At 41.0% G+C, this 17,891-nt stretch overlaps 1 protein-coding gene across 1 annotated transcript; it reads left to right on the plus strand.

The window, feature by feature from the left end:
* Positions 1-1,087: 1,087 nt before the first annotated feature.
* TNMD (tenomodulin) lies at positions 1,088-16,722 on the plus strand. Its single transcript, XM_005594106.5, has 7 exons — positions 1,088-1,218; positions 1,383-1,514; positions 10,287-10,427; positions 10,654-10,755; positions 14,333-14,486; positions 15,849-16,015; positions 16,345-16,722. Exons 1-7 carry the CDS (start codon positions 1,171-1,173, stop codon positions 16,552-16,554), a joined length of 954 nt encoding a protein of 317 aa, XP_005594163.1. The 5' UTR covers positions 1,088-1,170; the 3' UTR covers positions 16,555-16,722.
* The last annotated feature ends 1,169 nt before the right edge of the window (positions 16,723-17,891 follow it).

Below are 17,891 nucleotides of genomic sequence, written 5' to 3' on the forward strand. Positions count from 1 at the left end.
AAGGAGATTAGGATACAGGCATACATAGAGGGAGCATGTCATGTGAATGTGGAGATGGTCATCTACAAGCCAAGGAGAGAGGCCTCAGAAGAAGCCAACCCTGATAACACCTTGATCTTGGACTTCTAGTCTCCAGAGCAGTAAGAATATAAATTTCTGCCATTTAAGCTACTCAGTCTGTGGTATTTTGTTATGGCAGCCCTAGCAAACTAATATAGCCACCAACTAAGATAGGGAATATGAGGGGAAAAGTAGGTTAGGAGAAGGTGTTGAAAGAAGACTTTGATATAGAACATGTTGAGCTTGAGATTCCTGAGGTCTATCCAGGTGGAGATGTTCAAATGGCCTTGAAATTAAAAGATAGAACTGGGTTACAGGTACAGATGTGGAAATCATTGATATGTAGGTGATATTTTCAGCTGTAGGAATGAATGATATAATCTAAGAAGTCTGTGTAAAGTGAGAATGATCATCAAGAAAAGAACCATAAGGCATGTAAACATTAAAAAGCAGACTGAGGAAGAAGACTCAAGAAAGGAGAAAAATCAGAGACAGAATATGAAGAGAGAGAGCTTAGAATTAGTCTTTATTTTATCCTGTTTTCATTATAATTAGTTAAGTACATATTGATAGCAGCATTTAAAGAGCTTTAACTTAGTGAAGGAGGCAATATCTTTTCATTTCTGAATCTCAAACACCAAGCACAGTGCCTGACATTTAATATCCCTGCAATAAATATTTGCTGAATCAAATGGAATTGAAAATAGGACTTCGTTCCCTTCTTTGTTTTGTTTGCTTATTTCTGGAGTGTGCAGCATGTGTTGCCACTGATATTTTAAGTTCGTAGTGAAAAATCATTTCAATGTGTCCTAGGTTTGGTCCCCTTCCAACCCAACCCCCAGGACAATAGTTTTCATTATAACCTTCTGTCTTTGCCATTCTGGATGGAATTCTGTGCACAGAAGTTATATACATATATGGGTATATCTATGTAACAAATCGCAGCACAGGAGTCCCCTGGGCTCCCTCAGGCTCTGGTATGACATATTTGAGCCATATAAATTCAGCTTCTCCTCTGGCATCTGTTAGCCGACTCACTTGCAACTCCACCTCAGCAGTGGTCTCTCAGTCCTCTCAAAGCAGGGAAAGAGTACTGTGTGCTGAGAGACCATGGCAAAGAATCCTCCAGAGAATTGTGAAGACTGTCACATTCTAAATGTAAGTTGATTCATATTTTTTCCCTTTTGAGCAGAAGCATGGTTTCACAGATTTATCATATTGCAAAGTGAACATTAGAAAGTGGAATCAAAGGTGACTTTGAATTATGGCTTGCTTATTGAGGTTTATTATGTATTGTTTTATTCTCTTTGTTCTTTGGTTAGGCAGAAGCTTTTAAATCCAAGAAAATATGTAAATCACTTAAGATTTGTGGACTGGTGTTTGGTATCCTGGCCCTAACTCTAATTGTCCTGTTTTGGGGGAGCAAGCACTTCTGGCCGGAGGTACCCAAAAAAGTAAGTAAATACACATCATAATCTGATGCTTCTGTTCTGAGTTTGATTGAATTTAATTAGTAGGCATATAAATTACTCTGAAAATGAAAATCGTGAAGTCTCTTTTGTGTTTATTTTCTGGTGGTGTGAAAAACTGAATCAAGATTTTTCTCTCCTTCATTTGCCTAATTATTTTGGTAAGGGGAAAAAAACTTGTTTTCTGTATTTTGGTTAGTAATGATAGGGTGTAGAACTACCCATTCTTCTATAATGCTTGTATTTGAGGAGTTAAGACTCCTCCTAGGAGCAAAGTTTTTACTTTAAGAAAAAGATACTTTCCATCTTTCTTTCAATTATCTGGGCAGAAACTGATGGAAAAGTAATTAGACCACCACATAAGGAGAAACCACCCAAAGTGGCAGCAAAGGATTTTCAGGGATTATGTTTCTGACTTAATGCATCTGCAGTGAGAACAGGCAGCAAGCTGCTTTTCAGGAGGAGCAATTCTCATACCTGACTTCACATTTATTTATGACTTAAAAAAAAAAACAGAGCTTTTCAGCTCCTTGCCAGCTGCAATCATCACTGTCCCACGGAGATAGTAATGCCACAAGGTAGAAGCATGCGACCCCAAGTCATTAATCACAGATAACTCAGAAAGTTTCTGATACGGGGGTCATTTGGTGAAGCTTGGCTAGCCACTGTAGTTTGTATTTCTGTACCTTAGTGTTATTGTTACTCCTGGGCTCATATGCAATGGGCAAGTTTAGATATACAATAAATAAATAAAACCATAGTCCCAAATAAAACCATAATCCCTTCATGTTCACAATTTCCATTTGAAAGATAATCAACAAATATACAAACTACAAGTTGTGAAGATAGTTTTCTGGCTTTGCCATGTTTTTCTGTTGGTGTGTGGATTGCTGCTGAAGTTATTGTTATTACTGTTGTTAATTTGTTGTCATAAGATGCTCATTTCTATTTGGTAACAGGTGTAGGGAGGAAAAAGCACAAATCCAGGAAAGAGGATGATACAAGAAAATGGGTTGGCATGGACCATTAGGAGCCAAAGGAGCAATAGGAGCAGAGATAAAGATATGGGTCAGTGGGGAGAGAAAGGCAGAGGGGGAAAAGTAGAAAATAAGCTGGCTAAGTGTCTGAAAGAAAACAGAGATATAAGGCATAACCACCCTTGAGTTCTCCACCTCTGCTGTCATACCCACTTTCATTTAGTCCCAAAGGATATCTTATCAGGTTTAAGTAGGAGGGAGAGCAAGCCAGCCTACTTTGTTTGCCTTTTTATTTATACCTTGTTCCAGAAAGGATTTCAGGCATCACCCAATGCCTATAGTTAGCCCTATCCCCTCCTCCTCCCCTTACTGCTCCTTGCTTCTGAACTACTTACCGTTCAAATGTCTTTCTAGAGAAGCCACCTGTGTTCAGGCCGGCAGGGTGGGTAAAGCAATAGAGATCAGGAAGAAAACAGCAAATTAATAAGAGTGCCAAAATGCATTCCAATACAATTCTGGTACCACTTAGCTAATTCCCAAGGTGATATGTCACCCCACAAGTTGAATCTTGGATCCTCTTGAAAATTATACACGAGTTAAAGGGCCATAAATCCTTTTGTTCTCCATAGCCACAATGTACTTAACTGGGCATGGTGGATAGCTAGTCCTTTTGACCATCCTTAGAGGCTTGCCTAAATAAGGGGCCAGATGGCCTTTCTTGTTTTATTGTTGTCGTTGGTACTGCAAATGCTATTCCAAAAGAGTGTATGTGTTTTTATAAACTTGTAGTGCTATTTGCCTCAGTGCAGCTATAAACGACTAGGTGGAGACCTTGCATTTATATTGCAAAGTGTCAAACTCACTAGCAGGTCCATGGTCTCCTCTGTTTCCCTATTATGTCACCTTTACATCTCATTCTAGTTCTGTTTTTAATGATTATAAGGAGCAATCCTATGATACCTCAAACCAAAAGTAAAACGTGGTCAGTGCATGCACAGAAGAGGTGGGATATGCTGCTGAATAAAGTTTATCAAAAATCAAACCTCTTTTGAAGTAATCCATTTTGGGATGTCACTTTCAGCAAAGAGACTCTCAGAAATGAACAAAGCTATTATGAAGTAATCCAGATAAAGACAACAGGTGTCCCCTAGGGCAAGTTTCTCTACCATGAACAAATGTTGTTGGTTTTCCGTTCCAGTGGGGAGTTATGATTTATTGTCTTTGATATTTAAGTCCTGGCCTTCACAAGACCAGGTTTGGTTCATTGAAAACTAAGAAATCAGCTGGAAATGTGGATGTTTTACTTAGTCCACTACTACCTTCAAGTCCCAGACAAAGAGCTCAGGAGACCATCTATGTTTCCAATGGCTGAGGCTGTCAATAAGCCTGCCTTAGAGCAGACTTAAGAATTCTGGGAAGAGACTAGCAGTCAGCTTAGTCTTGGAAGAGCTGCACAGGAAAAGGATCCAGGTATCTTACACAAATTAAAGACTCTCTCCTTAATGGTATGGCCTAGCAAGAAACAAGAGTTAGCAGATTAAAATCCAGTCTCTTTGGGCTTTCCTTAACAAGTCTGTGAGACTTGTGGGGACTCTGTGGCCCTTGGTAGAGAGAGCTGTGTATGCAACTGTGCTTACCGGTGGCAGTGATTTGTTTGCTGTCCTGGGAATTCCTCCAAGCTCTTAGTGTTTGCTCTCCTAGCCTCCACCACGCCTCCGTTTTATTTTGCCTTTCAACATCTGTGTATAATAAACAGTATTTATTTAACATCCCACATCTGGTGTTGACATTTCCATGCCAGTAAGTCCTTCTCCTCACTCCCGCTTTGGTGTGTACAAAAGATCCAGATTCCTGTATCCAAATTGAGAAAAAGCCATGCCTGACCTCCTCCCCTCACACACCTCAGGTGTGTGTGCACACAGGTGTGCACACGCGCGCACACACACACACACACACACACCAGAGAGAGAAAGAAATCGAAATAAAGTGAAACAAGGATGACTAACTCTGGGTGAGCTGCTGCATTTTCTTACAGGTCCCAGGCCCCTGACCCACAGCCACATATAGGAGCCACCTGAGCTAAATGAAAGCCAGGTCCATCCAGCTCTCTCTTCAGCTTTCTTAAATAAGCAGAAGAGACCTATTCAGTCTCAGCAATTTTGAGAAGGCATCGTAATGAGGCTTCCCTTCCAGGCAGTGATTGCCCTGGGATCACTGAAGCAGAATCGCCAAAGAAACATTCTTGCTTAAAGCCCCCTGTATTACACATTTTACTGGAAACAGTCAGAAGCCAACTCCTCAGCTAATTAATCCAACATGAAGAAAACAAATCAGAAAAATCCTAGCCTTTAAACCAACAGTTTAGAAACATAGCACAGACCTTGTAGCCCATCCCTGCCAATCCTTTGTGGAGTGAGGCGGAAGAATCATACATTTAATAAATAAAAGATGGTCCTTATTGCCTTACATAGGAGCTGCCTGGTGACTTTCGGGTTGTTTGAAAGCCATCAGGACCACACAGCAATCAACAGATTTGTGAGGATGTTCCTTCAACTTCTACATATTACCAGAGCAATGAGGAGTGGTAGGGATAAGCGGGCGTTTTTCTGCCCTCCTGCCACACCTCATTTGCAGGTGATCATTAAAACAGTCTCCCACAGCGTTGTGAGCCCACTGTCATTCTAGGCTGAAAATCCTTTGCTCAGAAGAAGCACTTTCTTGATGAGTCTGATTGCAACTTTTTGTGCGTGCCTATTTCTTGGCACGCACAATTGGGCATTAGCCCAATATTAACTTTTTTCACTCCTCTCTAGGCACACAAGGAAAACAACTTTCCTCCCCAGGTCCTCTGGGCTTTCCTACACCACAGTCTGGTGGGTGAAATGTGGGTCTAGAGAAATATTAATATACCCTCAAGGAAAAAGTTGAAGACGTAACTGGAATATTTTTTGACAGGGAGACTGAGCTTTACCAGATGGTGCCATGTTGGCATTCTTAAAAAAAAAAAAAAAAAAAAAAAAAAAAGACCTCCCTTCATTTTCCTCCTAATGCATTGTGAGACCCAGGGCCACCCTTGTACAACTCTCACTGGGCCAGCTCTTACTCTGGGCTACTCAAGGGCAGCTCCCAGCAATTATGTGGAACCAGGCTGTGGTTGTGATGGCATGTTCTTCTTAGTCAGTCTCTTCATTCTCCTAAGGCAGCATTTGCTGAACAACTTATGTGACACCAGGATGAAGAGCCTAGGCCTTCAAAGACAGCTGTTCTGGAGTGGTTGGGAGTGGAATTGGGGCTGTAGAGGAAGTAGCCTGGATGATCAACAGATGGTAGCAGTAGGAGTAGTCCAATGATCAACCTGACAGGTTGATCTGAGCAAATCTCGGCAGACTTTGCTAACTATCTAACGTTACAGATGAAAAGGAGTGAAGGATTAAAATAGGAACTGAGTCCCTAGAGACACTCAGTGACTTGCCCAAAATCACACAGCTTGTAAGTGGTGGGGTTAATGTTAGAACTAGAGGCTAGTCTGAAGATTCTTTCCACTATTCTTCAGCTGCATTTAAGAATCAGGGATGGGGATAATGGGTAGGGGAAAAACGTACTGGCCAGCTCAAGTCTGTAGATAAAAGAAGTAGCTTTTTCTTGTTGAAAAAGAATGTCTGTACTGCTTATGCCAATATTTTGCATATTGCCAAATGGTGATTGAAGATGCAGAACTCTAACTTCGCATAAGGAACAATCTGTCTGTTCTGTGTTGGTAAAGAAATACCCAGAGGCCCTTTAATTCCCCCAAGTTAGGTTAATAATAATATGGTACAGTGCATTCTCTTCCCTTCCTTCCAGCCTAACACCTGCTAGCCAGCTATTCTGAGCATGTATTTCACCTTTGGAGAGTGTACCTCATAAACAGACAGTAAGGGATGAAGATGGAGTGAAGAGCAGCTAGATTAATCACAGGCTTCAAAAAACAAACCTAAGCCAAATGCCCTCAAATCCCTGTCAGGACAGGCTAAAGCTTCTTGCCCCCAAAACAGATCCATCACACTGAGGTCTGAGATAGCTTTACTTTTTATAAAAAGCTTTCTTTTCTGATCTCAGGGACTGCCACAGAGGCAAGAAAACAGGGAAAACCGTGAAAGAAGGATGTTAGGGCTCATTTGCTGCCTGAATGGAGGATTTAACTGGACTGAAGACAGAATTCCTGCGCAGGGAAGAAAAATGGGTTGTGTCCTCTACATGTTTTGTCAGTGTGGTCTTCTTACACCTCTCACTGCCTGGACTTAATCACATATCTGTCTCATTTCACTTCTGATTCCTATTCCACTCCATTGGCTTCCTTGTTCCATTCCAATGTTCTGGTTCTTATAGTTAAGGCCAGCCTTATGTGTGGGTGGAGTAAGAGCCCATTTGAGTGGTGCTGGAAAGATGCCCTTGCCCCCAAATATCTCCCATTCCTCGTGCCACTGTGCCTATTAGATGGGTGCAAAAGTAATTGTGGTTTTTGCCATTGAAAGTAATGGCAAAGTAATAAAGTAATAAAATCGACCATTAGTACTTCATTCCTCTCAGTGAAGTATTGCACTCAAATTTTTAAACAGACAAACATTCATCACTAATATCTAAGTGTGAAATCATGGGTCAGATTGATTTCTTCTTTGTCATAAGGTACCTGAAGCACCACAAGATTCCTAGATGTCTAGACAGGAGACAAAGGGACAGAGAGAGATGGGAAGAGAAGGGGGAAGGGCTATGAGGGTATAGAATGAATATGAAAATAGAACAGAAAAGGAAAGCTAGAAGCACCAAAAATTAACTCTATTTGCCAGTGGGGCAGGGGTGTACTTCTCATCATATTCTGTCCTTGCCTTATCCTTCCTGGAATAAAGCTGAGTTGGAGGCAGCTGAGATGAGCTACTTGTAGCCCACTCACACCTCTCTTCAGGCCAGTCATCCTGTCTCTGTTTTAGCTTGCTCCTGGAGAGGACAAAGCCATTTATTCTTTCATCTCCAGAAAGACCTTCAACCCCTGAGCCAGGAAGCTTAGTAGAGAGCAAAGTACTTGTGATGCCAAAGGCATGAGCTCAGTCTTCATATGGGCCAGTGAAGCTTGCATAGCCATTACCCAAGCAATGTGCTCCACAGGGACCCAGGCGAGACAGTGTGTCTGGATTTGCTCATACCCATCTCCAAACAGTCCAAAGTGGGCCACCAGCATCATCTTCCTAGACGAAGAATGGTCTGTTCCAAAAGGACACCTTGATAGTGAAATTCTGTCTGGGTGAATATATAGCTTCCCACTCCTACCCCCTACCAAGGAGTCACACATAAACGAAGTCATTCTGTTCCCACTCTATTTAGTAACTTATCATTACTAACATAAAGTCAACAAGTTAATGAGCACAATCAGAATGGACCCCTTCTCTCCTACCAAAAAAAAACTCTTTGCAGGAATGTTGAAAATAATCAAGATCTGCTGAGCTTGGCAGTTTCCAATAGTTTTCATCTAGCAAGGTGTCCAAGTAAAGTGCATTGCCAACAGTGCAGGAAAACTCATTCCACAGAAACACACTGAAATTCTAAATGTCACCAGTAGGTTCCATAGTCTTCTACCAGTGATTGAAAATACAGCCTGTATTTTTTCTTTCACCCAGTTAGGCAGTGTTCCAGCATCCCCTAGTCTCTAACCTCATTTTTCCATACAATAATCCATCAGTGGTGCTACTGATGAAATAAACACCCCACCCCAGCCCCCAGTGGCTAGTGGCATCAACATTTGTCTCAAAAATGGATAGTATTTCTAACAAAATTCCCCCGTTGGGAGAGCTGACAAGACTGGATCTGAAGTGGATGCCTCTCTCCTCTACTTAAGTCAGACAGACTGAGAGCTCAATTTGTTGCCATAGGTAGACGTTTCTCTTCTCAAGCTGGCTGCAGAGCTGGAACTAAGGACATATTTATTGCTAGAAGCAAATAACAAACCTAAAGGAATTTGCTAACTATCACAAACCAGGCCAGACTTCCTGAGTTAACTCTGCAGTTGCTGGAGAGTTCTAAGTATTGTTTTTCTTTCACTTTTAAAATGGTTTTTTAAAAAGACCTTGCCAATACTCAAAAATCTCTCTTTAGGAAGATAAGGATGTGCCATTGGTGGGGAAAATTTATTCAACAAATACTTAGGTTCCAACCATGTCCAAGGCACTGTAGAGCTACCAAGGGGTAAATGACATTGACTCTTGATTTTCTCTTCAGCAGCTACATTAGACTTGCCACCCTTGAAGTAATACTTGCTTCTACAAATGGTTCCAATTTGTTTTTCTCTAGTTGAGTTGGTGAATATTTGACCAGGTTAAACTAACATTCAGTCAATGGCATCAGCAGACACTAAAAAACGACCCAACCTGGTGTAAGTTCTCTACAAGGCTGCCACTGGGAACCGCATCATTAGAAAGCAATGTGGGCTCTGAAGACTTGCTTTTTAAGGCTTTTAGTTTTCCAAATTTTTTTTCATAAGGAAAAATGAATATGAAGAAACTTGATAAACAAAGGTCTCCTAATGACAGAGATAAGATAGACTTCCAAAAGGCATCATCAGGTCTGGCCTGGTTCGTGACAGATAACAAATTGCTTTACGCTTATTTGCTTCTACCTATAAATATGCCCTAAAATTATAAGATAAGGGCTTACTCCTAAACTGCAGTACCATATGGGACTGGTCCTCTTGGTCTCTAGAAATACAATTGCCTCTTTTAGAGCACAGGAGAAAATCTGGGGTTTTGTTTTAGCCACTCAAGAAAGACCTGATGAACAGCCTTTCTTCTTGGGAGGCTCCACGTTACTTAATGCAGGACACTTGGCTCAGTTGGCTTAATTCCATATACACAAAAGAATCTGCAGAACTTGAAAACAACTGAATATGGCTTGGGAAACAGAACCCAGGAACAAACTGGGTGGGGTTGGTTGCCCTATAAAGAGAAGACTAAGGAAAGGTATAAATGTTTCCTGGAGTTTAAGGTGCAAAAGGAAGCAAACAGAGCAGGGTAGGACTAATATTGGCAAGGAGAAAGTCTCCAGATTCTAAAAGGATAGACTCAAGGCTGTTGTGGCAATATTAAAGCCCTGGATAGATAAGGAGACAAACAATACGTAACCATTTTAAGTGTATTCAAATCTCTTTCTCAGACCTAATGAATTTCATGGGTGAGGGAAGGGGCAGTGTGGGGGGATTGGGGGGCGTGATTACTTAGCACTTGGAAAGGGAAGTGGTAGCTTAAAGAAGCAGCATAGGTTTTAGGTGATCCCTCAGCTTAACACAAGGGGAAAATACTTTATAGGCTGGTTTACAAACTATCATTTGCTATTTAGCCAAGGCTGCCAAGAAAACTGTTGGAATTCTTAGTAATTAGTTCAGCAGCTTGGCTTGAATTCAAAATACCAGCTCTGAAGTGATCTCCATATCAGCTGCAGCACCAAAAAGCACCTCACTTTAGGGACACACTGAGTATCCTTTTTTTTTTTTTTTTTTGAGATGGAGTCTTGCTCAGTCGCCCAGGCTGGAGTGCAGTGGCAAGATCTCGGCTCACTGCAAGCTCCGCCTCCCAGGTTCACGCCATTCTCCTGCTTCAGCCTCCCGAGTAGCTGGGACTACAGGCGCCCGCCACCACGCCCGACTAATTTTTTTGTATTTTTAGTAGAGACGGGGTTTCACCGTGTTAGCCAGGATGATCTCCATCTCCTGACCCACACTGAATATCTTAGAGATTGTTTTCCTCTGTTCTCCCAGACCTATGACATGGAGCACACTTTCTACAGCAATGGAGAGAAGAAGAAGATTTACATGGAAATTGATCCTGTGACCAGAACTGAAATATTCAGAAGCGGAAATGGCACTGATGAAACATTGGAAGTACACGACTTTAAAAACGTAAGTTGGATGTTTTCCCCCTAAGGTTTTCCACTTAAAATATTAGAGCAGTTGAGTCAAGTTAAAAATAGCCTCCATCTAAAATTTGAATTCAAATGGAAACCTAGAGGAGGCTAGCATTCCATTATGAATTCAAATTTTGCTAGTCTGGTACCCCAACAGATCATGGAACTTACTAATAGTGGGTCTTTTGGGAAGCTTTATTGTTGTTTTGTCTGTTTCATAGGGATACACTGGCATCTACTTCGTGGGTCTTCAAAAATGTTTTATCAAAACTCAGATTAAAGTGATTCCTGAATTTTCTGAACCAGAAGAGGAAATAGACGAGGTATGTAAGAAGAATAATTGTGGTGGCAAAAGACATCATTTATTGGATGCTACCTATGTGCCAAACATTGTACTAAATGCTTCACTTTTCTTTGATTCTCCGACAACCTTATAGATAGGTGCTATTATTATCATCATTTTCAGATCAGGAAACTCGAACTCAGAGCCAAAAAGTGACTTGCTCAAGGTCACACAGCTAGTGAGTAGCAGACTGGGGTCTTGAACTTAGGCCTTTCAAAAAACTGAATTGCATAATTTTAGGTGCAATGCTATACTTTTATACCAGGGCACCCATTAACATTATGTTGATTTTCTTTGAAGCCAAAGATTTCTAGTAAGAGGGATGAGCCAGAGAAACAAAATCTTGCCTCAGATAAAGCATTTTTAAAAAAGAAAGTTCCAAAGTCACCTGGGGTTCTTGCCACTTTTGTCACACTTCAGTATTCACCTATTTTAAAGACTGTGGTTCATTCACCTTACCATTTTATGCTGGGCTGCTAATGGAATAATTCACTTTTATTTTTATTTTTTGAGACGGAGTCTTGCTGTGTCACCCATGCTGGAGTGCAGTGGCCGGATCTCAGCTCACTGCACGCTCCGCCTCCCGGGTTTAGGCCATTCTCCTGCCTCAGCCTCCCTATAGCTGGGACTACAGGCGCCCGCCACCTCGCCCGGCTAGTTTTTTATATTTTTTTTTTTTTGGTAGAGACAGGGTTTCACCGTGTGAGCCAGGATGGTCTCGATCTCCTGACCTCGTGATCCGCCCGTCTCGGCCTCCCAAAGTGCTGGGATTACAGGCTTGAGCCACGGCGCCCGGCCAATAATTCACATTTAACCTCACTAGGAAAGGCAAAAGCAAAGAAGGTGAACACTGAAATGTGATACAAACTCTCTAAAAACACCCTGCTAGGCCAAAGTAAGGCAACCTAGGGTGCTGGTGCAATCACTGAATGGCCCCTGAAAACCTAATGGGAGATGGATGTTATTGCCTATAATACAACTATCTGTAAGGTCCCTGAGGCTCTTTATTGTTTCCTGATATTTTGTCTATAATTACAGTATGGTTTTATTAGTGGGAGAAGGGGGACCTCAGTTAAGGTCATATTGTGACAACATATCCCCACTATAGCAAGAAAAAAACAAGCATTGGTTTAGTTTACTGCTTAGCTGGCAAATCTAAAGTGGAATTATGGCAATGTCAGAGTGATCCTTCTTTATTTATTTATTTATTTATTTATTTATTTTTTGAGACGGAATCTCACACTGTTACCCAGGCTGGAGTGCAGTGGGGCAATCTCAGCTCACAGCAAGCTCCGCCTCCTGGGTTCATGCCATGCTCCTGCCTCAGCCTCCTGAGTAGCTGGGACTACAAGCACCCGTCATTTTTTTTCATTTCTTTTTTTGTATTTTAGTAGAGACGGAGTTTCACCATAGCCAGGATGGTCTCAATCTCCTGACCTCGTGATCCGCCCGCCTAGGCCTCCCAAAGGCTGGGATTACAGGCATGAGCCACCGTGCCCGGCCATGGCAGAGTGATCTTTCTACACACTATAAAAACCTCTTTCTTTCTTCTCTCTCTCCCTGTTCTTTTTCACTTTTCTCCCACCCAGCTCCCTCCATCTTGATTCTCACTAACCCATTTCTTTTCCTTTATTTTTTCTTTATTTGGGGGTAGTGGGTGGGGAGGACTATTTTTCCTTCCCTTACCCAAGTCTTAGAGCTGTCATTGGCTCCCATTTTACTCTTTCATGCTACTGGTCTCCTCAGGGCCAGAGAAGTTACAGACTCTTGTTACTAGAATTTCCAAGAAAACAAAGAACGTTCTCCCAAAGATGATGCTCTGCTCCCAAGGTCTATGGTAGTGACAGAGTTTGGAGACTATTTTTTTTTTTAAAGTAAGCATGAGTTAGATGCATCTGAGGAATAGATCAACGTTCAGGATATTAGGAATGACTACAGTAGGCAAAGGTAAGATAAAAGGAAAATCAATAGGATTAAAAAGCTACTATACACAATAACATATGCTAATTACGTTCAGAAAATAATGTAAGCATTTGAGTAGGCCAGCCAGCAATGAGAACCTGAAGTGATATAATAGGATTTATTTTTCTGAAAGATTAAGGCAAAGGGGGCTGGGCACGGTGGCTCACACCTATAATCCCAGCACTTTGGGAGGCTGAAGAGGGGTATTACTTGAGGTCAGGAGTTCGAGACCACTCTGGTCAACATGGTGAAAACCCATCTCTACTAAAACAAAACAAAATTAGCCAGGCATGATGGCGCATGCCTGTAATCCCAGCTACTGAAGAGGATGAGGTGGGAGGATTGCTTGAACCCAGGAGGTGGAGGTTTCAGTCAGCCGAGTTCGCGCCACTGCACTCCAGCCTGGGCGACAGAGCGAGACTCAGTGTCAAAAAATAAATAAACAAATAAAAAATAAAGGAAAAGGCTCATAATGTCTCATTTTGGCCCTAATTTAGTCTTCAGTTAATTTCACCAAATATTTTAAATAACACGAATATTCATGATAGTAAGAATATTGTAGCTTCAAGTAAATCTTATTTTTTATATACACACCACAGATTTTTTTTTAATGAGACAAATTTGTGGTCCTGAATGACAAAACCCTCTTCTGTACTTCCCTCCACACTGTATCCATGGCATGTGTATTTTAAACATGCAGAGCAGGTATATAAATAGCCCTGATTTTGCTAACAAAGCTAGTCAGCATACCAACCTCATTTTATACAATTCCTTTCAATGCATCTCAGGGTCGTTACAGACTCAAGGACAAAGGTGCTAAGACTTTAGAATTGTAAATGATTCCGGGAGAAATTAGTAAGAACTAGATATACAACACAATTACCTCCATACTAGAAACTGAAGAGAAAGTGGCGTCCTTCACAGTATACAAAAAGCTGCTTAAAGCAAAAACACTCTGTGAGATAAACTCTAAGCATCTACAATGAAAGGAATGCAATAGTAGGAAGGCCAGTGAAGTCAAAAACTGGAGACCTCACTTTAAAACATAAAAAGACATCTTTTGTACGATAACTGGCTACCATCAACAGGCAAATCTTGTAAAACCCAAATATTAGATCCCATTGTTATTGAATTGATCTCACGAGTTTGGATTATAGGAATTTCTTCAGCTCCAGATCAAATCCTGCTTGCCACCCAAGATGCAAGCCTAAATAAGGCAGGCTAACAAAATGTATTTATAAAAAAGAAAACAAATGTAAATCACTCAGGGTTCCAGAAGCTCAAGTTAAAACATACACAGACCCAGGACATGCTGAAAATAATGAAGCGCCTTTCTGACTTTGAGTGAAATGGTAACAGAGAAGGCTCCTAGTTTAGTAAGCAGCCTTGCTGTTAGACCCAGGATGGAGGAAGGATCAGTTGTTAACTCCCCCAACACCCACTGAATGCAAGGCACAGAGCTAGTTCACCAGCAGCACTAGGATTAAAATTGTTACTCACACTCAAAATATGTTGTTTTCCAGCATCCCATAATGTCTCACTTGTTCTATTAATTTCTCTGCCAATCCCCACCCTAAGCTACTTTCTTCTTTCAGAATGAAGAAATTACCACAACTTTTTTTGAACAGTCAGTGATTTGGGTCCCAGCAGAAAAGCCTATTGAAAACCGAGATTTTCTTAAAAATTCCAAAATTCTGGAGATTTGTGACAACGTGACCATGTATTGGATCAATCCCACTCTAATATCAGGTATGACATCCTTACCCTCATCCTCCTCCTATTTTCTAAGACAGTAACAGGTTAACATTCCCAGCATTTAGAGGCTACATTTCTAGGAAAACAAATGATTGGTTTATACCTTCTTGGATGAGTCTATATATGCTGACTGCCAGTGAGGAGGGAATTTTTCACAGCCAAGTTATAAATCAGAAAAATTAATGTTGACAGGCTTTTAAATATCCCAGCAAAGGTAACACCATCCTAATGTGACTAGTGATAGCAAAAAACTAATCTATCTTTCTTTGCACATCTATATTCATTGCAGTCATTATACCAGACCGTTGCTCAAACCACTGTGGGTCCAACCCAAGAATAGAGGAGAGAAGGGCAAAAACAATACTCTGCTGTCAAGAAGGATTCCCTATGTCAAATGGTGGCATTTTCCTTAGAAAATAAGACAATCACTGCAATACAAATTTCTTTGTCGCTCTTTTAGGAATTACTATAAAAGTAGTTGAGGGCTAGACGTCCAGAGTAGAAGAGTCCAGCCCTCAACTTCCAGTTAGCCCATAGAAAAGGTAAAGGCCCCCGGATGTCTTAGTCTGTTTAGCTAACATGCAATTTGGCCTCCCTCATTCTGCACAGCATAGATTACTCTATTACCCAAGAGAGGTTATTCTCACCAATGTAAGCATCTGTGGGTACTCTTTAGAGATATAAAAAAGGTAACTAAATGCAGTGTGGTATCCTGGACTGGATGCTGGAACAGAAAAAGAACATTAGTAAAAATACTAATGAAATCTGAATAAAGTCTGTAGTTTAGTTAATAACATTGCACCAATGCTAACTTCTGATTTTTTATCATTGTACCATGGTTATGTAAGATAACATTAGGAGAAACTGGGTGAAGAATATGTGAACTCTGTACTATTTCTGCAACTCTTCCATAATCTAAGATTACTTCTAAACAGAAAGTTTTTAAAAAAATTTTTAAGACAAGAAACATAAGGAAAGTGGGAGGACAGAGGATGTCAAATCAATTCAGGCAACCAAGAAATATTTATTGAGCATCTACCATGGGTAAAATCATCACTGTAGGAGATACAGAAGTCCCTTGTTCTCAGTTTTTAATTTAGTACGCTGGTAAGGCAAAGCAGTAAATGTTTCATGCCAAAGAAGCAAAGAAGTTTGTGTATGTAGAAATGATCAGGCTTGTTTTGGAAACGACTCTAAAATATCAACTGAAGGAGCTTGGAAAAGTGGTCCATGCCTGAATGATGCCAGTTTAAAGACACAATGAAAATCTCTATCCCCAGCTGCTATTCCCCCAAGCACTTCTTTCAGGAACATTTGCAAAGCAGTTGCATCACAACTTTGCATTTATTATCTTAGTTTCTGAGTTACAAGACTTTGAGGAGGATGGAGAAGATCTTCACTTTCCTGCCAATGAAAAAAAAGGGATTGAACAAAATGAACAGTGGGTGGTCCCTCAAGTGAAGGTAGAGAAGACCCGTCACGCCAGACAAGCAAGTGAGGAAGAACTTCCAATAAATGACTATGTGAGTTATGTTTATGTAAACTCTTGATAGAGGAGAAAAAAAGAGCCCTCACAAAACTTACTACCCCTCAGATCACAATCGTTGGAAGGAGAATGATCATGGCTTTAACAACAACAAAAAAAAAAATGTTTAAGCAACTTGAAATCTCCGGGAGGCTCATTCAAAATCAATCTCAATCTCTGTAGATATATCTCCATGATCAGGCTAAGGAGCTTAATTTCTCACAAGCCCCCAACTCGTACAGTCTTCTAGTTCTCCCCTGCTTGGTGAGAACTCTTGCTAGTGAACCTTCCTCTCCCACCCCCAACACTGGCTTCTTCTTCTTTCAGACTGAAAATGGAATAGAATTTGATCCCATGCTGGATGAGAGAGGTTATTGTTGTATTTACTGCCGTCGAGGCAACCGCTACTGCCGCCGCGTCTGTGAACCTTTACTAGGTTACTACCCATATCCGTACTGCTACCAAGGAGGACGGGTCATCTGTCGTGTCATCATGCCTTGTAACTGGTGGGTGGCCCGCATGCTGGGGAGGGTCTAATAGGAGGTTTGAGCTCAAATGCTTAAACTGCTGGCAACATATAATAAATGCATGCTATTCAATGAATTTCTGCCTATGAGGCATTTGGCTCCTGGTAGCCAGCTCTCCAGAATTACTTGTAGGTAATTCCTCTCTTCATGTTCTAATAAACTTCTACATTATCACCAACAGCCTGATTGCTGCTGAACACACTGGGTAAGTGTTTGCTGAGAATATTCCCAGCGCTGAAATGGAGCAGACCTGTCAAACATAGATGACTATGCTGAGGCTCAGAAAACAATGCCCCAAAATGAAAGCGTCAGAAGCAAAAGTTTTTCTCTGACCTTCCCCTAACTGCCAGTCTCTCAGTCCCATTCTCCCCCAAGGATAGCCATAAAAACTAGAATCTCTCTTCCTCAAGGCGTGTCATAGAAATCAGAACCCCTTTTTTCCAAAGTCAGTCATTAAACCTAAAAATATCACTCTGATTTTTCCTCTGCTTTTCTGGGTAAAAGCTGGCCATAAGGAAATTATCTGACCTAGCTTGTTTGACTGTAGGTCATAAGACTCCCTTTCCAGAGAGGATCCAACAGATTTGGAAGTAGAAAAGGGCAAAGCATAATGATACCTAAATATCATATTTTACTCTGCTGTATTAAGACAGTGGAAATAAGGGGCTGATGATAAAATGTCTCCATAACTGATGCATTAAAAACATATCCTTTTGTGCATAGCCCCAGTGTTTAATTATATGAAGGACATATTGTGAACTTGCTTAAGTATCAATTAAGCTGCTGGACAGGCAGTGTGTCACAGCGGGCTAACACTAAAATATTTCAAATGTGCAGACTCAGCAAAGGAGAAAGCTAAACTAGCAAAAAGGGTCTCAGGCTCTCCTCCTATAAACAGGAACTCAACTTAGGACAAATTCAACATTCCATAGCCTTCCCATCTGCTCCTCTTTATATCAGTATTTGATTAGATACATTTCCAAGACAATTGTCTAAAAAACAAGAACTCATAAATACCACTCGCAGAAACAGGCATCATAGGAAATTGTTGAGGTGAGGAATCAAATGAGATTTTCCCTCCCAAATCACAGGGAACTAGCACTATACCACTTTCTTAAAGAAAATGTAAGGGCCTACTTCCCAATCACTCCATACTTTGCTTGGGAAAGGAAAAGGGGGCAAAGGGGAAAGAAAGAGGTTAAAGGGTAACGTTAACCTTGATGTCCCAGCCAGTTTCAGTTTCAAAATTCGTGCTCTACCAATCTGGCACCCCTTCTAGTTTCATTTGAAGGTAGCATACTTCATTGCTCAACTTCAAAGTTATTGTGTCATGAAAATGTCTGTCTG

The sequence above is a fragment of the Macaca fascicularis genome, chromosome X (genome assembly GCF_037993035.2).
Source record: "Macaca fascicularis isolate 582-1 chromosome X, T2T-MFA8v1.1".
Taxonomy (NCBI): Eukaryota; Metazoa; Chordata; class Mammalia; order Primates; family Cercopithecidae; genus Macaca; species Macaca fascicularis.

What these genes read in the sequence shown, in the direction of transcription:
- TNMD (XM_005594106.5), top strand. Translation starts at nt 1,171, where the DNA reads ATGGCAAAGAATCCTCCAGAGAATTGTGAAGACTGTCACATTCTAAAT. An exon ending in AAGACTGTCACATTCTAAAT is followed by an intron (nt 1,219 to 1,382) that starts GTAAGTTGATTC and finishes TTCTTTGGTTAG; the next exon opens with GCAGAAGCTTTTAAATCCAA. An exon ending in CAGAAGAGGAAATAGACGAG is followed by an intron (nt 10,756 to 14,332) that starts GTATGTAAGAAG and finishes TTCTTCTTTCAG; the next exon opens with AATGAAGAAATTACCACAAC.